Source organism: Pyrenophora tritici-repentis, chromosome 4 (genome assembly GCF_003171515.1).
Source record: "Pyrenophora tritici-repentis strain M4 chromosome 4, whole genome shotgun sequence".
Lineage (NCBI taxonomy): Eukaryota > Fungi > Ascomycota > Dothideomycetes > Pleosporales > Pleosporaceae > Pyrenophora > Pyrenophora tritici-repentis.
This window is the reverse complement of record NC_089393.1, coordinates 594,530-614,296: the sequence shown is the minus strand read 5'-3', so window position 1 is coordinate 614,296 and position 19,767 is coordinate 594,530. Positions and strand designations below refer to the sequence as shown.

General features: G+C 50.6%; 10 protein-coding genes across 10 annotated transcripts; 5 read left to right on the top strand and 5 right to left on the bottom strand.

Annotated features, from left to right (window-relative positions):
- Positions 1-478: 478 nt before the first annotated feature.
- Positions 479-2,208, bottom strand: PtrM4_090090 (GlcD, FAD/FMN-containing dehydrogenase; the record flags this gene model as incomplete). Its single annotated transcript, XM_001934543.2, has 2 exons — positions 479-1,907; positions 1,961-2,208. 2 exons carry the CDS (start codon positions 2,206-2,208, stop codon positions 479-481), a joined length of 1,677 nt encoding a protein of 558 aa, XP_001934578.1.
- Positions 2,209-2,246: 38 nt separating this feature from the next.
- PtrM4_090080 (CypX, Cytochrome P450) lies at positions 2,247-4,586 on the top strand (the record flags this gene model as incomplete). Its single annotated transcript, XM_066106910.1, has 7 exons — positions 2,247-2,406; positions 2,921-3,047; positions 3,102-3,723; positions 3,778-4,006; positions 4,078-4,142; positions 4,200-4,307; positions 4,359-4,586. 7 exons carry the CDS (start codon positions 2,247-2,249, stop codon positions 4,584-4,586), a joined length of 1,539 nt encoding a protein of 512 aa, XP_065962578.1.
- A 229-nt stretch (positions 4,587-4,815) lies between these two features.
- On the bottom strand, positions 4,816-5,970 carry PtrM4_090070 (uncharacterized protein; the record flags this gene model as incomplete). Its single annotated transcript, XM_001934545.2, has 1 exon — positions 4,816-5,970. The coding sequence occupies one exon, from the start codon at positions 5,968-5,970 to the stop codon at positions 4,816-4,818; it is 1,155 nt and encodes a 384-aa protein (XP_001934580.1).
- A 1,878-nt stretch (positions 5,971-7,848) lies between these two features.
- PtrM4_090060 (uncharacterized protein) lies at positions 7,849-9,199 on the top strand (the record flags this gene model as incomplete). The annotated part of the gene is made up of 3 exons (XM_066106909.1): positions 7,849-8,583; positions 8,638-8,753; positions 8,809-9,199. 3 exons carry the CDS (start codon positions 7,849-7,851, stop codon positions 9,197-9,199), a joined length of 1,242 nt encoding a protein of 413 aa, XP_065962577.1.
- A 612-nt stretch (positions 9,200-9,811) lies between these two features.
- On the top strand, positions 9,812-11,724 carry PtrM4_090050 (GlcD, FAD/FMN-containing dehydrogenase; the record flags this gene model as incomplete). The annotated part of the gene is made up of 3 exons (XM_066106908.1): positions 9,812-9,910; positions 9,972-10,403; positions 10,453-11,724. 3 exons carry the CDS (start codon positions 9,812-9,814, stop codon positions 11,722-11,724), a joined length of 1,803 nt encoding a protein of 600 aa, XP_065962576.1.
- A 320-nt stretch (positions 11,725-12,044) lies between these two features.
- PtrM4_090040 (oxidoreductase domain containing protein) lies at positions 12,045-13,372 on the top strand (the record flags this gene model as incomplete). The annotated part of the gene is made up of 3 exons (XM_001934547.2): positions 12,045-12,148; positions 12,197-12,330; positions 12,387-13,372. The coding sequence occupies 3 exons, from the start codon at positions 12,045-12,047 to the stop codon at positions 13,370-13,372; spliced, it is 1,224 nt and encodes a 407-aa protein (XP_001934582.1).
- A 201-nt stretch (positions 13,373-13,573) lies between these two features.
- Positions 13,574-14,142, bottom strand: PtrM4_090030 (DUF3237 multi-domain protein; the record flags this gene model as incomplete). Its single annotated transcript, XM_066106907.1, has 2 exons — positions 13,574-13,612; positions 13,732-14,142. 2 exons carry the CDS (start codon positions 14,140-14,142, stop codon positions 13,574-13,576), a joined length of 450 nt encoding a protein of 149 aa, XP_065962575.1.
- A 622-nt stretch (positions 14,143-14,764) lies between these two features.
- On the bottom strand, positions 14,765-16,602 carry PtrM4_090020 (AraJ, Arabinose efflux permease; the record flags this gene model as incomplete). Its single annotated transcript, XM_001934549.2, has 4 exons — positions 14,765-15,099; positions 15,152-15,891; positions 15,949-16,352; positions 16,408-16,602. The coding sequence occupies 4 exons, from the start codon at positions 16,600-16,602 to the stop codon at positions 14,765-14,767; spliced, it is 1,674 nt and encodes a 557-aa protein (XP_001934584.1).
- Positions 16,603-17,073: 471 nt separating this feature from the next.
- PtrM4_090010 (FabG, Dehydrogenase with different specificities (related to short-chain alcohol dehydrogenase)) lies at positions 17,074-18,022 on the top strand (the record flags this gene model as incomplete). Its single annotated transcript, XM_001934550.2, has 2 exons — positions 17,074-17,785; positions 17,841-18,022. 2 exons carry the CDS (start codon positions 17,074-17,076, stop codon positions 18,020-18,022), a joined length of 894 nt encoding a protein of 297 aa, XP_001934585.1.
- A 256-nt stretch (positions 18,023-18,278) lies between these two features.
- On the bottom strand, positions 18,279-19,734 carry PtrM4_090000 (O-methyltransferase; the record flags this gene model as incomplete). The annotated part of the gene is made up of 5 exons (XM_001934551.2): positions 18,279-18,601; positions 18,659-19,110; positions 19,175-19,298; positions 19,363-19,486; positions 19,552-19,734. The coding sequence occupies 5 exons, from the start codon at positions 19,732-19,734 to the stop codon at positions 18,279-18,281; spliced, it is 1,206 nt and encodes a 401-aa protein (XP_001934586.1).
- Positions 19,735-19,767: the final 33 nt, after the last annotated feature.

Genomic DNA, 19,767 nt, shown 5'->3' with positions numbered 1-19,767 from the left:
CCTTCCCTTTTCACTCACCCTGGCAGTAGTAGGCGTCTTGTTCCAGGATAATCTGAGGCCAATCTCTTCCAATCCACATGCTGAGTATGTCGCCGATAGTCAGCTTAGCGTTATGAGGTTCGGTGTGGTTTCACACTTGCATTTCACCGGGTATCCACCGAATTAGCTGATCAGCCACAGTCATCATACCATGACTCCGGTCTCCAAGTGAGCAACACCGAAGGGTGGGCCCCTTGACCGTCCCGAAGTCGGAGATGGCGATTAATTGCTCCTCTAGGTATATGCACGCCAAAAATAATCACATGTTCGTTCACGTATCCAAACAAGGTTGAGCACCTCCAGCGATCCCAACACATTCGTGATTAGAAGACCCATCTGCCCCGTGGAAAAATCACGGAGAACATGCTCGATTATCTCGAGACATAATAACGCCAGAACTGGTCCATGCTCTATCTTCCCACTTATAGTGTCTAATCCACTAAGCTTTACAGAGTCTTCCATCAGCAGCAACCTTCCATTCTTCACTCCCCACTGCTATCGAGTTCCAGAAGAGACCCTTTGGGTCATACCTCATCTTGACTTGCTCTAACCTTGCGTAATTACTTCCATAAAAGATGTTCTGCCAGTTCGGTTGTTGATAATCGGCCTCATTGATGTACGCTCCTGCATCTGGAGTGACCGCCTCAATCGCTGGCATGATATCCTGCGTGATGCGGTCTTGCTGGACCTGCATATTTGCAAACGGTACATCGAAACTGTACGGGAGCGAATACGATGACATGACCACAGCGTGACGCCATTGCGGATGGACCGCTCGTGTGGCACTTGCGAAACGCGACACATTCATTGATTGACCGATGAACATGCCTCCTTTTGAGAGTACCGAGGCATTGATAGCAGTCCCAACGCCCTGCAGGGCGTCTCTTAGGAGGAAACGACCGCCGATCAAGTCACTTCCAGCAGTGCCGAAGAGGCCCTCGGGCAAGGGCCCGAAATAGTAAAGGTAATGGTCGTGATAGGAGCCAAAGGTGGTGTAGTTCGGCTTCAGACTAATGTTTTCGCCGGCCAAAGACGCGATGAACGGCGAAAGCGCTATTTCTAGGTCCTGGATGGTCCGGTTGAATCCAGTCAGAGACTGCAGTACGAACGTCGTATTTTTGGCATAGTAGGTGGCCATGTTGCCACCTTCGAGAATCGCTGGCAAGGCCTTGTGCCATAGATTCAGGACCTGCGAAGGATCCAAGCTGGACGCTTCTACGGCAAAGCTAGCTCCACTGGTCTGCGCATCAGGGTGAACTTTGAGGGTCACAGATACCACGATCCCGTAGTTGCCAGCCCCTGATCCGCTCAGTGCCCAGAAGAGATCTGCATTCGCGGCAGGACTAGCTGTTACAATTTCGCCGTTTGCGGTAACAACATTGAACGCCAGGGTCTGGTCAGCCCCAAGACCAAAGCTGGTCGCCAGAGGCGAGTGACCTCCGCTCTGAATGTAGCCGCCAGCGATGCCAACCGTAGGACATTCTCCGGTTACGCCTACAAGACCAGCAGTATTGATTGCGTCCTGTAACTCAGAGCCCTGGACCCCGGCTCCGATAGTTATAGCCTTTCCAGTGTACTCATCGTCCTCCCAATCAACGATCTTGGTTTCCTTGAGAAAATGCGTCCAGATCGCCAGTCCGCCAGCTCCAGTCGATCGACCCACATAGTCGTGTGCGGTATTTCGAATCACCAGTCTTATGTTGTATTTTTCTGCGAACAAGATTGTGGCAGCGACATCGTTAGCCCCAGCCACTTTGACAGCGTAGTACACGTAGTTTCCCATAAGACATGGCTTTTCCGTGGGCGTAAAAGGGTCGCAGCTCGCGTTGGCAAATATGGGTGCCTGGATGGATGAGGAGGAATTGATGCTGTGCAACGTTTAGTGCCTGACCCAAATCTACACGCTTCGGCGTACACTCACTGAACCGTTGGCTTCTTCCAAACTGACGCCAAAGCCTTGCATTCAGCCTCATCATACTCAAGGCCATGGCATAAATATCCTAGTGGAACAGTCTTGATGAGACGTCCACTCACCGTCTTGTTCAGATCTGACCATTGTTCGTCTGACGGCCAACACGCGTCGCCTGGGAAGCATCTGCATGTCTCTGGCTCAACAAGACCATACACCAGTGACGAGACCAGAAGAAACAAAATTTTAATAAGCTCCATGATAGCTGAACTCTCACGGAATCTCTTGCGATACGAAAATGTTACTGTCTACGTTGGAACTCAACGTTTTTGCGACACAACGCTGCGCCGAGTCTGCCGAGTCAGTTGCCACTGACCGTCACCGTGGATTCATGACTCGCATACAGATGCCAAAAGGAGGAAATGACAAGGGCCCTGTGTACGGGGACAAGTTGGATCGTATGTTCCGAAAAACTCGCTTACTCTAGTAATAGTCGCCGAAGATTAGTCGAGCGGGGGGACATGCAGTAAAACACCGAAGTAAGCAGCACGCTAAGAGCCCAGTATCACATGCAACCGCGACATACCATTGGTATCAAAGTATGACTGTAGGTTAATGAAGATAGTCGTTCGAGTCTGTATGGCCCAGGTACTGCGCGCAATGAAATGGAGCACAGCCATCCTTTTCTTCATTAGATTTCCAGTTTGCACGATAGATCGACTAAGCACTTGAGCGCTGGTGCGTCATCAATCACCCCAAAATGTTCGCCTTGATGAATGCAGTCTACCTGCTCAGCTTCGCGAGTTTATACTGTCTTTTCCACTTTCGAGGTAAACAGGTTTTCGAAGTGAGTGGTCTACCAAGTACCACTGCAAACAACTTTACTAAACCATCGTCGTCACAAGACTTTCGTATCCTTGCTATTACCAAGAATCAATTCCGGTGTGTTACGTGCTGGCAAGCAAATATCAGGACCAAAGTGGCAGTACCCAAACGGCTCCGTCGTCGACCGCTTCCTGAACGGCCGCGAAGTCTCAGAGAAATGGCAAAATCAGTACGGTCCGGTATATCTCGTCTGGTCTGGCCCTCATCCAGAGATGTAAGTTGACGATCTACTGTGTACCCCCGTAGCTTTATGAACTAATTCGGTAAGTGTCATCACCACACCTGAAGACCTCAAGCACTTTAGTTCGGATGCCAACGACCACCCCAAGACTCCAAACGTGAATCTAGGATGGTTCGTGGAGAAACTGTTGGGTCAAGCCATGGGCCTTTTGTACGGTGCAGACTGGAAACGTTTGCGCAAGATCTTTGACCCAGCTTTCACACACGCTGCAGCGGTAACACGAATTGATGGCGTAGTGTTCGCCGCGCGCAAGTATGTTGAAGATCTACCCCAGCTGGCAATTGAAGGTACAAGTCAGGATAGCGACTCATACACCATCCCCGTCCAAAAAGCCTTCACCAAGTTCCCCTACTTCCTCACTGCCAAGGCTATCTATGGCACCATGACCCAAGACGAAGAAGACGAGCTGTGGCGCATAACCGAGAAACGCATCTCATTGAACCAATACTGGGTCGGCGGAGGAATCTACCGTTTTGAAACCCTTGCGCGCTTCCGCGACCGACCTGCCGTCCGCCGCCTCGATGAGTTTCTCCACGAGTGGCATAATTATAACACTCGCATGGTATCTACACGGAAGCAACGCGGTGACCGACCGCCTATCATCACATACTGGGACGAATTGGAGGCTGGTAACATTTCTTCTGTTGAGGTGAGGCCAACCCCACTTGCAATCAACACTGCGGCCAGCGGATACTGACAGTAGATTACACAGCTACTCCAAACACTTGATGAGCTCCTCATGCTCAACCTCGATGTCATCACACACGTTACAACATGGTTCATCACCCTTGTCGCCAGTCACGAGGCCGTTAAACGCGGATTGCGCGAGGAAATCGCTGCGAATAGAGAGAACCTACACGACTACATTGCATCGACGAGCACGCATTTGCATCGCAGTTTTATTGAGTCAATGCGTATCCGGCCTTTTGGTGGTGAGTTTATCTATTCATCCGTCTATACCCAGAGTGGGGCATAAGATCACGTGACTAACTCCTCACTCTAGTCTTCACAATCGGCGAATCTTCGGCAAGCACGAAAAACTTCCATGGCGTGCTGGTTAAGCCGAATGTATGTTATCGCCGTCTGTATCACATACGCTGCATAGTGCTGACTTATGCTTTACAGACGCAGATCCTTGTAGACGTTCTCGCCATTAATGTCAGAAACCCCTTCTGGGGCAGGAACAGTGAGGCGTATGATCCGGATCGGCTCAAGGACATCAAGCCTTCTAATGTAAGAGAACACTAATCACACCGATAATCATGGACTAATGATATGGCGCAGCTTCGATACAATCTGCACTCTTTCGGCATCGGCAGTCGCAAATGCATGGGGCAATTCGTGGCAGGACATATTGTCAAGTCTCTGGTTGTGCATTTGTTCGATCGGTTCGAGGTGGAGCCTGTGAGGGAGGGAGAGACTGAGAAGGCGGATGCGGGTGCAGATATGGGAAGCTGGACTCCGAAATCGGATGCGCTATTGAGGTTGTGGAGGAGGGAGGGTGTGCTTTAGGCAGATTGTGAACACCGAGGATCTCTCACACTAGGGTCAAGTGCGAGGCAAAATCGAGGCAAAATCATGACGCTATATCTATCTCTCATTCTAACTTTCTATCTTTCCGGCTTCACCAATATCACATGATCACCTAGGACCATTCGGGGTATTCTATAGGGGTACGTCACCCAGCGAAGGTTATGAACGCTCCACTTTTCACCGTATATCTCGCAATCAGCTCTTCAGGTCAGTCGACCATGCCTAAGCATTTCTGTAGCTGTTTCAGCCGCTGCTCCAGCTCCAGCTTTAGCTTTCCAACCGCGTCCCAGCAAGAGTTGCCCCCTGATAACTCGGAAGACGAGATATGGCTTGGCATAAGCAGCTCCGACACCTCAATCTGTCGGCGCATGAAGGATGAACACATCTGGACCATGCCAACAAATTGAAGTTTGATGCAGTCTGTTGTATTCCATGTGCAGACCGAGTTGGTAGAGCGGCGAGGTTGCGTTTGTGCACAGGCCCATTGGTATGCTTTGAGTGCTTCGGCGCTGTGTTGGAGTGAAACAACGATTCCGATATATGTGTTAAGGAGTAGTGTCACACAGACGACGACGAGATATCGGACTGTGGAGTATGTGTGTCGGCTGCTTTCCGAAAGTGTTTCCGGGGGCGTATCTCGGGTGGATGGAGGTGGAGTCGTTTCAGGCGTCGTGATGATTCGTAGTCGTTGGATGATTCGTGTCATCTCGAAAGAAGCGGAGAGGATCTGGCTCATGAGTTGAGGCTGGCTGGACGGACAGGTGTCATTCTGGTCTACCGGCACAGTGTGGAGATGAGCTGAGCCGCGGGCTAGCCAAACGTTTATTGAATCAAAGAGAGCACTGATGTTGCTCTGCAGCTGCTGGAGAGCTGTGTTGTCATCGGAACAAAAGGCAGACTCGTCACCGTTTATCAAAGGGTACTCTCTTGACGAGCTAAGAAGGCTTGATAAGCGAGCACTAAGCTGAGACAAGTGTAAGATGCTCTGATCGAGATGGCCTTGCTCCTGTGGGCTGCTGTCACTGTCATTGTTCTGCATCCCTGTCTCGGCGGGGGGAGGTGCTTGATTTGCGTTACAACTTCGAAGTTGCTGCCGTTGTTGTTGCCGTTGTTCCTCTGGTTGTGAATTGGACTCAAGGTTGTCGAAAAATTTGATATTACTATATCGTTGGCTAGACTGTCCGGTATGCGTCCCTTGAGTCCCTGGAGAGATATTTTGGGTAGGCGAAGTAGGGTCGAAAGTCATATCAATGTCTGAAATGATGCCAGCGATTGTGGTGTCGTCCTCTTCAGCCTGCATAAACTGAGCCCAAAAATCAGGAGATCCGCTATCCGAAATCGTCACAGGCACACATTCGCCCATAATTCCCGTTGAGACTGTGGTACACGGCATCGTACGTTGATCTGACATCCCAACTCGATCAACAGAAGGCATCGGAGCCCACTCGATGCTAGTATAGCCCGGCTCGGGCGACCCATTATCCGGACGGTACGTGGAGGGCCGGCCCTTGGGGAGACTTGAGCTATAGATACATTTGGCGCCTTTGCGGAGGCACCTTTCGCAGGAATCCGTCTCGCTATTGTCTGGTCGTTTGCAACGTAATTTCTGCTTGTGACATCGATCACATGATTGGCGAGTAGGCGGCAAAACGCTCATGCTTGGCCCTGGTCCCATCGCCTCGGTAAAGTCGATGACAAAACTAGTTCTCCCTCTTTTGATTGCGCTGAAGGTGTCGCTGAGACCTGACAGAAGCAATTCGGCTAAGTTCTTAAGTTGCGGACCTGAACTCGTTATGACTGCGATATGCGTCAAGGCGACCGCAGCATTGCAACATCACATCGACCTGCAGGCTACTCAAGCCACTCGTGTATGCTGACATCAGGTCATTGGTGGAGTGGTAGCCCTCTCGCTACAAGCGGCTGACAGAATCTCCACTTATTGTCAGCATTTAGCAGTTTATTCAGCTGGAGCTTACCCGTGACAGAACACTCGCGTCTGCGGCATGCGGGCGGGCGGACGGGCGGGCGGGCAGATCATCGTGGGAGGAGAATAGTTCTTTTTTTCAGTTTTTGTTTATCATACAAAGACGTTTGGTGTAACCTCACGTCGCGTCGAAAAGGGACGGCCCGCGACGCGTTGGAGGGGCAGGCACGACTGCATGGAATTGTAATTACTCGTATCGACGATTGGTAGGCTGGCACAGGTTAAAGTGATTGTTAGTGTTAGATGGCGTGTGCAACTGCGAGATCTTCAGCAGTTTTCCGGGGTTACAATTTGTTCCGCCCGAAGGATTCAGGTGAGGCGACCACGGTTGCCCCTCGCGCGGCACCGCGCCACGCACGTCAGGCTAACTTGACCGCGTGCTTGTCACGGTCAAGCTCTCGACCCCGCGTCAAACTTAACTGCTCCTCCTATCTGAAAAAGGGTGGTTGCAGCTGGAGGAAGATCACATCATTCCCAAGGCCTACGCGCGATTGGGATTGTGGCCAGTGCACAAGCCAGCTTTCTCCCTCCTGAGTGCCTTCTGCCGAGCTGTTCAGGCTTACAACGGCGTTGGGCGAATACTAATTTAGTTTTCGTGATCAAGACGCTTACCCTTGCGAGGATTCGTGAGCATTTGCAACCTTGATTGTGAAATCAGCTCACAACATATCCAAGATATGATGGGTTGTCAAGGCCTCCCACGTGACCTACGGAGTTACAAACATTCCGCCCTTTGTCTCTTCCCACTACTGCACCAACCATTTCACGGTATTCGAAACTTGAGGGGGATAACCTTGCTTCCGGTACTTTCGATTTGTCCCAGATCATATTCGTCGGGGAATAACGGACTCGCATTCTCGCTTGCAAATTGAGACACGATGGCGGATCAGGTGCATGTGCTCTGGTGCGGCCAGTGCAACAAGCCTTTCACTAAGCGTCAGTACCTTCGCCAAGAGGATTTCTCCATAGGCCGACATCAGATTAATCGTTTCTGTAGAGTCGGCATTGAAACGTCATGGATACTATTGTCGGTCCAACACAAGAGCATCAGTCCCGAGACGGCGATCTTGTGTAGCCTGCGCACAGGCCAAGACTGGCTGTGACAACGCGCTGCCTGCATGTTCACGCTGCGCTCTAAAGGGTATCACGTGCCAATATCCTTCCAAGTCTGCGGCCAAGCGACGCGATGCTGTAGAAACACGTCGGGTCGTTTCTAAAGACCTGCATAATCTGAAACACAATCAGGCGAACACAGCTATGACAGCAGTGACAGAGCAGGCTCCCGATGTTGAGATGATATCGGCCAGCGATGCTCCCATGCTCTTCACTGATATGCAATGGAACTTCGACGATATGACTGCGCTTGGCGATTTCATGAACTCCACACCACAAACATTTCTTTCGACTACACCATCGTCTTCACCAGCATCAACTGACCCCACCACCGTTTCTCCGCCTGCGTTGCTTCCAGAAACAACAGATGCAGAGTTCCAGGGACGAGCTCAACTTGCTTATCCGCAACAGCAACAAAGCCCCAATTCACACCTGCTGGACTTCTCCATCACACTGGCCCCCAGTTCGAATGTCCGATCGATGATGCCAAGACCGAAGATGCATCCCGGAGCGGACAGAGCCGCAAGCCTGGTTTTCTTCACGTTGAAGTCTTACCCATTGATGCTGCGTCAAAGTACTCTCCCACCCTTTATACACCCGAGCTACGTGTCGTTCACGAAGGAAGGCACAACGACAGAACCACTGGAGAATTGCATTACATTGATGCACATGATGGCAAGTGGAGTTCAAGGAAGCCGCAAGCTATTTTGGCGAAATGTGCGGCAAGAGTGCGAACGCATCTGCGACCAGAACCAGTCGCTGAACAAATGGGAACTGCTTGGCGCCATGCAAGCTCTCTCAATCTATGTCTTGATCCGTCTAGATGAAGGCGAGACTGAGCATAACAATTTTGACTATCTTCTCGAGAGGGCTGTCATTGTAGGTTTCCTCCGCCGCGTTTCTGAACCGCATGTCTAACAATCTTCACTCTAGCTCATCGCAATGCAACTTTCTCACGACGATTTTGACTGTCAGACTCATCACGTATCATGTAGTAGCAAGTCTGAGAGTGACTGGCAGGACTGGGTTTATAAAGAGTCACGGCGAAGGTATACTAGATATCTATCCTACTGTTTCGACGTTCTGCCTGCTAACATCACGTAGACTCGCAGTCATATATCGAATTCTCAACAAGCTCATCTTCTTCGGTCCAGCAGCCATGTGTGATATGCCTGCCGAGTTTGTGATTGCGCCTTTGCCCGCAAAACGGCAGCTCTGGGAGGCAAAAAATGCAGAAGAGTGGAAGCTCGAAAGCCAAAAAGAGCCACGCGAACAAGTATCATACGCACTAGCCGTGGATGGTGAGATCGTCAAGCTGGATCAGCGCCGGTTGTCCTGCCGCGATGCGTGGTTACCATATACTCCGTCCGATGAATACAGGAATCTACAGAACCTTCAAAATAGGAATAGCAATAGTGCCGCTTGGTGGGCGGAATGGTGCTCTGGCATGGACAGCATGGGTGGGCTGATATTGCTTGCGGCCTCGATGGCTTAGCGTCAGAGATGGATGAGTAGAACCGCTCCATGGACACTGCCCTCGCTTCCTTCGCACGATGATGCGTCCCGCTGGACTTGCTCAATCAAGGTAATAAGCCGAAGAAAAAGAGGGCGTATGATTAAGACGCATTTGATGCTGTAGGTAGTCATCAAGTATTCACGTGTTTCCAACATAAGCAGGCACTCCTCAGCCCAGTGCTTACGCGCCACATGTGTCCATTGCCACCAAATGTCTCACTGAGACTAAGTTACTAGGGGACATCACTGGACACATCCACGGGAACCGAGGCAAGAAGACTGCGCTGCTAGATGGACACGGCTCGCTAGGTTTTGCAACAAGTCAGAAATATCACCGAATAGGCTGGCCGTAGCACGCCTGAGCCGTGTGGCTTGCGCATGGCTTGAGCACTCCTATCGCGCGGTTTGCTGGGTTATAGATTCCTAAGATTCCCCCAAGAGCTCAAATAGGGTCGTATTCGTGTGTCAACGTCGGAGTTTTATATATCCCAGAGCACATTTGATACGCAACAAATTATTTTTAAGGGGCTGCTTCTTTCCTCGTCCCAAACTACTCGAAAACAGCTCAAACAAAGACCAATACGCACTTAAGATGTACGGAATCTTCTCCTTGCTATCTTTTTTGTCGGTTGTCGTTGCCGCACATGGCAGATTTGACAGGAGGCACATTTCAAACAAGACCTGCAAGGCTGTAAGTTCAAACCAAACCGTGTCAAAACCTGTTTTTGAGGTCTGATTAGATGTTTTCTTAGGTGCCCGGCGATCTTACTTGGCCATCCGAAAATACCTGGAAGGCTCTCAGTCGTCAAGTTAGTGGTCGGTTGATCAAAACCACGCCTATCGCAAAGTCCTGCTATCCTGGATCTGGTTATGACTCGGTAGAATGCGATAATGTCGTTGAAGAATGGCCAATCCTTGACTTCACGACGACCAATGTGATTGGAAGATCTTTGCCGTACTATATCGCCTGCCCGCCAATCAACTACACGGCAGGGGAAGTGCCAGTCCGACAATGCTCCCTGGGCATCAACCCTGCCATGGCTGTAAATGCAACCACTCGATCGGATATCAGTGCTACAGTTCAGTTCGCTCGTGAGAACAATGTTCGACTTGTCACCACCGCCACAGGGCACGACTTGCTTGGCAGATCAGACGGATTTGGCTCCCTTGAGCTTTGGCTGCGAGTACGTATGCAAACGTACACCGGAAATGGCACAAGCTAACTATAAATAGTATTATCGGAATAAAATCATCTTCCAGAAGGTGTACGAGCCCACCAAGGCCTGCACTAACTCGTCGTGGAAAGGCAGCGTTATGTTCATCGATGGAGTTTACCAATGGCGCGATGTGTCCGCAGTTGCCAAAGCCAACAACGTCTTCGTCGCTACAGGTGGTACTCCTTCGGTCGGGGCTATTGGTGGGTGGTCTCAAGGAGGTGGCCATGGTCCAGCAACGACTTATGTCGGTTGGGGTGTTGATCAGGTTCTCGAAGCCGAGGTTATGCTCGCCAACGGACAGGTCGTGACCGCCAACTCGTGTCAAAACACTGATTTATATCGCTCGCTTAGAGGAGGTGGGCCTGGTTTTGGAGTTGTCCTTTCCATGACTGTCAAGGCTCATGCGAATGTTCCGGTCATCGCTGTGCACCATCTGACTATGGTGCCGGGCAATAACGCCAACGATACCTCAGACCTGCTCGATGCTGTCACAAAATTATTACAGAGAACTTCAGACCTCACGGACGCTGGAGTTGGTGGATACGGGTTCTGGTTCAATCACTACGACAAGATCGCTGTCAACAACTCCACATCGGGGTACAGGCACCAAGTCTGGACCATCGGCAAAGACGAATCCTACGCTAGATCCGTCTTAGATCCCCTTGTAAAAGAACTCCAGCAAAATGGCAGCTCAAGCGTTCAGATTCATTCTGACTATGTCACATACAATGATTACTGGTCATTCTACGAGAAGGAAATGGCGTTTGAAGGGCCCCAAGGCAAGACCACTATCATGACGTCCCGCGCAATCAACCGCGACCAGACAACCGACTTTGCTTCTCTCCGCAGAGTAGTAGGAACCATCAGCGATGCTCCAGGACAGGACAACAGCAACTGTATTCTTTTTGCTGGCGGCGAAAAGGTCGCGTCAGACGGCAATGACCCCTTCGCAGGCTACCATCCAGCTTGGCGCAAAGCCTCCTTTGGCGTCGTCACTATCCGCGTCCTTCCGCACAATATTACCGACATAGAACGTGCGGCCGTTGAGAAGGACATTCTTTCCAAAACTTCGGCTATGGAAGCTTTTGCACCGGGCACAGGGGCATACATGAATGAGGCTGACCGATTGGACCCGAACTATATCGAGAATTTCTACGGAGCAAACTACCAACGCCATTTGAGGACCAAGAAGAAGTATGACCCGGAGAACCTGTTTTACTGTGGGACTTGTGTGGGGGCCGAGGAGTGGGTTGAGCGTAAAGATGGACCTTTGTGCAGGAAGGTGTGAAGAAGATGTGTATAGACTGTTGTGTAGAAGATGTGGCTCTCAAGAGCGTCCCTTCATTTGGAGATGATAGATAAGAGCAATGCGATATCTTGCATTACATTCTTGACGGCCGAAGGTTGGGTGTGACAAACTTCGGCGACTTTTGTTCCGAAAGAGGAACAGATCAACACTCAAGTCAACTCCTATTAGCTGACTGATTGGTCTACGAACTCCGACGTTAGACGTCCGTGAACGCTTGAAGAAATCATCGCGTGATATTGTTCCCTCAACAAGCCTTTAACCTGTCGCAAACAATCTGTTTTCGACAGATGCACCGCAAAATGTTCACATTACTGAATCGCGTCTTCACCTCTTTCAGCCCACCAAAGGCGGAAAAGAAGGATGGAGCAATCAGATTTGGCATCCTGGGAGCCTCCAAGATCGCGTATGTAACCACCTTGATACCAAAGATACGCAACTAATAAATGATCAGACCAATGGCACTGATCACTCCAGCCACTTCACACTCAGAGGTCATCATCCAAGCTATCGCAGCCAGAGATCGCAGTCGTGCCGAGGAGTTCGCCAAAAAACATGGCATCCCCGAAGTGAAGGAAACCTACGAAGGTACCTGACCACCCGATCGCCTACCCACTCACCCAGAAAGATTTAACAGCGAACAGACCTTTTCTCCGACCCAAACATCGATGCAGTGTTCATCCCCCTCCCCAATGGCCTGCACTACGAATGGTCCGTCAAAGCGATCCGAGCCGGCAAACATGTCCTTGTCGAAAAGCCGTCAACCTCCACCTCCGCCGAAGCAGAAATACTCTTCAACCTGCCCGAGCTCTCCCTTCCCAACGCCCCCATCATCCTCGAAGCTTTCCACAACCGCTTCCACCCCGCCGTGCAAAAGTTCCTGTCTTTCGTTTCTTCTCCCGACGTCGTGCACGTATACACAGATAACATGGTACCGTGGTGGTTCACGAAAAAGACGGATCTCGAGTACAACTACCAGCTAGGCGGGGGTAGCATAATGGCGCTTGGCACCTACAACTTCGCCCTCATGCGTATGGCTTTTGGTGAGGAGCCAGTGGAGTGTTTATCTTGTGAGACAAAGATTTTCGCTGATGGGGAACACGATCGATGTGACCATACTTTCGAGGCGCAGTTCCGATTTCCAAACGGTATTGGTGAGGCGAAGACGACACTGCAGGGTCCGTTGTGGTGGAAGCCATCGGAATGTCGGGTTACGCATAGGGAGGTTGTTGTGCTGGAGAAGGGTTTGGAGGATGGGCTGGAGAAGGTTATGACTAGGGTTGTTACGCTACATGGGTGTATGCACGCTGTACTTTGGCATCGCATTGATGTGAGGGATGAGTATCGAATGAGGGTGAAGGAGACGGGGGAGGTGGTGAAGAGGTGGAAGGAAGAGAAGTTGCACAAGGCTTATACTCATAGGGAAGCGGGTGGGGATCAGGCTGAGCGACAGGGCGAGGATTGGTGGATGTCATATCGGTATCAGCTTGAGGCGTTTGTGGATCGTGTAAAAGGGAGGGGAGTACCGTATTGGGTCACGGGAGAGGATTCGACCAAGCAGATGAGGATGGTTGATATGGCTTATGAGAAGAGTGGGTTAGGTTTGAGGCCGACCAGTGAGTTTCGTTAGGATGGAGTAGGCATTTGTGGTACGTGGGACTCAGGGCAATGATAGGGATATTCATATCATGCATATGGGGGCTTATATCATGGAGACTTGATGATTCTTGCATTATACAGATCTAGATAGCTTTCCTCAAATGTCACAGGTTGTCCAACTCTCCCTCGGTCTTTCATCCATTTGTCTACCGTATCCACCCCATCCCCACATTCAACGACTTTTCTTCGCCCCCTCAGGAATCGGTCCAGCCTGCTAAAGATCAGCACACACTCCCCTCCGCAGACTCCAAGGAACGAAAAACCGCTCACAGCAAAAATATTCAACGTAACCCCCGACCCTGCCCCATCCGCAAAGCTCGCCGAACTAACAAGCACAAGCTTATTCAACCACTCCAACCCCACTGCCCCCGTCTCAAAAGTCACAGCCCCATAGATCGTATCTCCAGTTTGATATCCATTATCGCGAAAAATGATATTCGCCCCATCATTTGTCTGCAAAATCGCAGTGCCGCCGGGGTAAAACTTGCCGTCGGAAGTCACTATACCGGCGTCTACGCCAACGGGTGCGAGAGTTCCGTTGAAGAAGGGGCCCCAGAAGATGCCACCGGCGATGGGAAGCGCGGTGCGTATGCCGAGTCCGGGGACGGGGCCTATGATGATTGGGGTACCCGGAGTTACGTTTGCGGAGAGTATCCAGTTGAACTCTGGGCTTGGAGGGGCTTGGGCGAGGCTAAAAGCTGCGGTGGCTAAGAAGAAGAGGGGATTTGAGAGGTACTTCATGCTGAGGATGGTAATCGGGGTGTGTTTCGTGGCTGCGGGGACAGGCAGTGTTTGATGAGACGGCGTTTGCAACGTTGGTGGATGCTAGCTCTAAGCTTCTCTCGTCAATTGCACAAGCGCTTAGGTTCGCATGTATTTCAGCTGCTCTCTTTACATGTGCTGAAGCTTGATTGGGTCGGAACGAATGTCGTGGGCCTTCGCTAGATCTTTACCCCATTTAATATCACCGACTGTCGGCGATTTCTGCTGGTTTTGTGTTAGGTACTTGGCTTGTCGAGGAAATTTGCCCCATCAGGAAGGCCACAAGATCTACCGATCTCGGTGCAGTCGCTCAGCGTCTTGCCACGTTTTGGCGTAGAGAATGACGCACCACGTAGGTATCCTCCATAACCGCCCCATCACTTTTCGAGAAGAGAATGCACGCTTTTGACATACAGGTTGCAACAGGTTGGATTGCTCATTGCTGTGGTCGCTACTGTTCATGACATTTCAAGCTTTCTGCATAGTAAACTCGCATCAGAGTCTCTTGTGTATTATACAATATATAATTATTCAGTCTCGGCAACATGCCTTTGACGTAGCTTGGACAAAGTCTAAACTTTACTGCCCTCATCGCTCATGTCTATTTCGTTGTTGTCCCTTGCTGTTCAGTGTCTGTAGGTTCTGCGGGCCTGTGTGTGGCTAGTTGCTCCCATGGCACGAACCATGTTGCAACGAATGCAAGGCCACAAAACGCGATAGAGACGGCGAATGCAGCCTTCAGACCGTGCATATATGCTTCGATGACAATAGGTATCTCGGCCTGTGTGAAAACTTTGCGCAGTTCCGAAGCTCCGGTGGTGAGGAGTTTCGACGAATCAATCTCAGGAGCCGTTGTCCGGAGGTTGTCGAGCGCTTGATTGATGAAGGCGGCCTGTGCTGACGAGACAGTGAAAGCACCGCCAACGGTCTGGAAAACTGAACAATAATTAGTCTCGGAATATTGAGTGTTGCTACATAGAGTCCTTACAGTAGAGATTAGCAGTGACTGCCGGAAGGTCCTCCGGATCCACGCTGGATTGTGCGATGTTGAGACCGTTCTGCACCGAAAAGGCGATTGCTGAACCGACTAGGATCTGGTAGCCAATCCATTTGGTGGCAGGTGTATCGACCTCTAACGTGTATAGCAGACCGCAACCTACAGTGCCAAGTAAGGCCCCGACGAACATGGCTGGTGTGGGATGTCCCGTCTTGGAGACGAAAATACCTCCCAGCACGCAGAACACTGCAACTGCAGCGACGATTGGCAGATTGTCGATTCCAGATTGGATCGCCGAGGCCCCCTTGACTGATTGGAAGTATATGGGGAGATAGTAGAGGAGAAGAATTAAGTCGCCGAGGAAGAAGAATTGGTAGGGGCATATGGACCAAAGTGCGCGTTTCTTGAATAGTCGAGGAATCAGCATCGCATACTCGTCTTGGTAGATAGACCACCCGACCAGCGCGGCGACTAAGACGACAAATCCGAAGAGTAAGCCGATCACTTGACTGCTGTCCCACGCGTACCGGGTTCCAGCATACTGAAGACCGAGAATGAAGCAGATGATAGCTGCCATGGTAAGACTAATTCCGATAGGATCCAAATGAAGAAGCTTCCGGCTTAATGGTATGGGAGCTGGGCGAGCTGCAGCAGGTAGCGCGAAGAAGAAGACAACGATTGCAATCGCAATCCCACCGATAGGGAGATTGATGTAGAAACACCAACGCCACCTGACCTGTTAGTGAACTGGCTTGTAGATGCAGCATGTGTATCTCAGAAGTACTTACGAGACATGATCGGTGAAGACACCACCGATGATAGGCCCAAGAACAGAGGACAGCCCATAGGTTAGACCTATGATACCCATGACAATGGGTCGCTGTTTCGGGGGAGTACTGAACGCGACGATACTTGTACCTCCAACTGATATGCCCGCCGCTCCCACTCCAGCTATTGCGCGACCAACTATCAACGTTTTCGAGTTGGGCGCAAGCGCGCAGATCAGGCTACCAATCTCAAATATGAACAAGGTCAAGACGAACGTCCACTTGATGTCGAAGTATTTGAACGCCTTGCCCCATGATGCCTCCAAACCACCAAACGTCATGAAGTAGGCTGCGCTGTACCAGGAGACATCGTTCAGGCCGCCGAAGTCGGTCGTGATCTTAGGAACCGCCGTGCCCAGGATAGTCTATTGACAAGTTCTATCAGCATTTATACATGAGTTGGTTCAGGATGCAACGAACCTGATCCAATGATATTAAGAAGACACCAAAGATAGATGCCCCAGAAAGAAGCCACATGCGAAACCCTGTTGGGTAGATAACAGTTGTGTCATTCTTCGACTCGACTGCATCTCCAGCGGCTGACAGAGAGTGGTGAGAGCTTCTGCTGGATTCAGGTACTTCTCCGACCGAATGCTCGTCTTTGATAGTCGCCATGATGAAAATCGTCGGGATTTTCGGTGTTCAAAATATAAAGTTTCAAACGTTTTCGACGAAAGCAAACCTGGAAGCTCCCAAGGACATCAGAGCCTTGGTGAGGTTGCGACCATGCGATATTTCTGTCGCACCGTTTCAATTGCTGCTGACTTCGGCATAGTCAAACAAAAAAATCACCGGAGGTGATTTGTCATGTATGACAATGTATGGTAGCGGGGTCGGAGTTCACGCATGTCGGCCGGAACAAATTGTACGCCAAGACGCGGTACCTGAAGATCCCGACGTGCGTCATTGTGTATCCCTTCCTTCTTGAAACATCTACAAACAGAATAAGAATGGCACGATGCGTTTTTCTACTAGTGGGCAGACAGTTCAGCTTCTCCAAGGTTGCACAGCAGTTCGCATTCAATTCAACCTCTCCTACACTTAACCCAATCACTTCTAACAATCTCTCTCTGCCAAAACTCAATCATGTCCGACGCTCCCCCATTTCCCTCTCCAGTAAAGCGCTGGCACGACAAGTCTCAGCCCGCCGGCGATCCTAGCCTTCCAGCTCTCTCTCAGAAAGGCAAATCGATTCTTGTAACTGGTGGAGGCAACACTGGCATTGGAGGAGAGACAGCTCGCTACTTTGCCCGTGCAGGTGCTGCGCGTATTGGTCTCATAGGACGTCGCGAAGGCCCTCTGCTCGAGAACAAAGCTGCCATTGAGAAGGAGTGCCCTGGCACAAAGGTCTTCATTCAGAGCGCTGACGTCACCGATGAGGCTTCAGTCAATTCCGCTTTCGACAATTTCGCCAAGGACGGAAAGATTGACACACTCATTCATGCCGCTGCTGCAATCGGACCCAAGGAGAACTTTACCGACGTCGACGCGCGCGAGTTCCTCAAAGGCATCACCGACAACGTCGAAGGCTCCTTGTGGGTCGCCAAGGCCTTCATCCGCAATGCTGCGTCTGATGCGCATGTCGTCGCGATCAACTCATGGGGATCTCATTTGAGTCTCAACGACGCCTTTGCCTCCTACTGTGTTGCCAAGATGGCTGTTTACCGTTTGTGGGACACTGTGCTTCTCGCCAACCCCAACCTTAGCGTCTTCCACACTCAGCCCGGTGTTGTTCTCACTGAGATGAACCTCACTGTTGGTGGTGCAGACAGCTTCAAAAACGTCAAGACCGATGATGGTGAGTTCTGCAATGCCCCTTCGTGCCATGACGAGACTAATCATTCATGGTGTAGTTACTCTCCCAGCAAGCTTCAACCTCTGGCTCTCAACCCCAGAGGCTCGCTTCCTCAAGGGCAAGTTCTTGTGGTGCAACTGGGATATCGAAGAGCTCAAGTCTCGCGCCAAAGAGATAGAGTCCGGACGACTCCTCAATCTCGACCTCAACGGCTGGCCTTTTGCGTCTGCTTCCAGCTGAAAAACGTCATCAAGTACGTGCCATCGATCTTGAGCAGACACAGAATACTGAAAGGGAGGGTTCATGGCAAAGAGAGGCGCCACTTGTTCTACACGAGCATGTAGCCAAGCTTCATATAGCCTACAGTGAACGGCAATACATAGAGATCAATTCAAAATATTGAACTCCTACGTTTCATTTCAATCTCTAGTACTCAACTTCACCAGTCATGCTCTTATCATTCGTGATAAATCGTCATAAGCGATGCATGCCACTATCAACCTTTCAAGCGCGCCTCAATCGTCGCTTGAACCGGGTTGACTGTTAACCGCCAGATCTTCACAATTTCCAGTCCAACTGCATCAAGTAGCTCAATCCACTGCTCCTCTGTCCTCTCGATCCCTCCCTCCATAAACATGTTGAGGTCCATGAAGTAAGGCATGGGGTCTGACCCTGCAGTCACGGTCGATGGCAAAATCATTTCGCCAATCAGCACCCGAGAATCTGGTTCCATAGCACCGACGATTTGTCGCAGAATAATTTCGCTTAGAACATCGTAGTGATTATGCAGCACGTTACGCAGGTAGTAGACGTGCGCATCTATATCATGCCGTCAGTCAGAAAACTTGGACCGTGAAAGCTGCGTGGAAAACTCACTCTTCACCGGCTGTGGATCGTAGAAGTTATGCGGCATGATCTGCACTCCATCGATCCGCACCGGACTTTTGCCCTCCAGAACCTCAGCCACATCCTGCAACACCATCCTCCCCGCCACACTAGCACCACACTCCGCCATGATCGCCACAAGCGCATTGCCTCTTCCCCCGCCGACATCTACGACAAAAGCCCGCTTTTTGTCTACATCGATTTCTTCGAGCATCGATCGGAATGGGAACATCCCCGTCACAGGCTGCATCGACTCGATCATGACCATCCCCTTGTGCCATGCGTCCGCTACGATGGGGTCCTCTTCCATAGCCTCGTAGTATGTTTTACCTTCTTTGCCTTGTGCCCAGACGTAGGGGACTTTGGTGGCATCGTATGCGTCGCTTGCGGAGTGGACTTTGAGATAGTCGGACACTTTCCACCATTGAGGAAATTGCGTCATTCTATTATTGCAAAGAATGGGTATTAGCGATAAGCTGGTGGAAAGTTTAAAGGGATGAATCTTACCCTAGTCGGTAGAAGTCTGCTGCTTGGTCGCTGCGGAAGATGGATGACGCTGGCGTGTGTGCAATGACTCTGGGAGAGGTTTCGGCGAAGATACCTTGAGTGAGAAGGATGCGAATGAATCTGTCTATTCAATCGGTTGTACTATATCAGCATAGGCTAGTTGTATGGAGGAGAAAAGCTATTCTTACTCAGAATTGTGGCATCCAGCTTCACTTTCGAAGCAATGTCTTCAATCGACATCTTGCCTTCTGGAGGTACAGCATCGAACACGCCATGCTCAATCAAGACATTGACTGCGGGCAGAATTTGAAACTAGGTGGCTCTTAGTACCAGATGCAGCTACATTTGAACTCCCTGTACAACTAATTTCAACGTACCGGCTGAGCGTGGAACAACAGGGCATCGAAACCGGTATGGATCATACAGCGCAACTTCTCAAGATGCCGGAGAGCCTTTGCTTGATCCTTAGCGCCACCATTGTGGGTTTTAAGACTTAGCAGGAGCTTTTCTGCTTCCGCAATGACTCTCGGGTTGACATCCTCTGCGCCGATTGAACCCATCGTGATTAGGAAGATTAATGTATGATTCCGTAA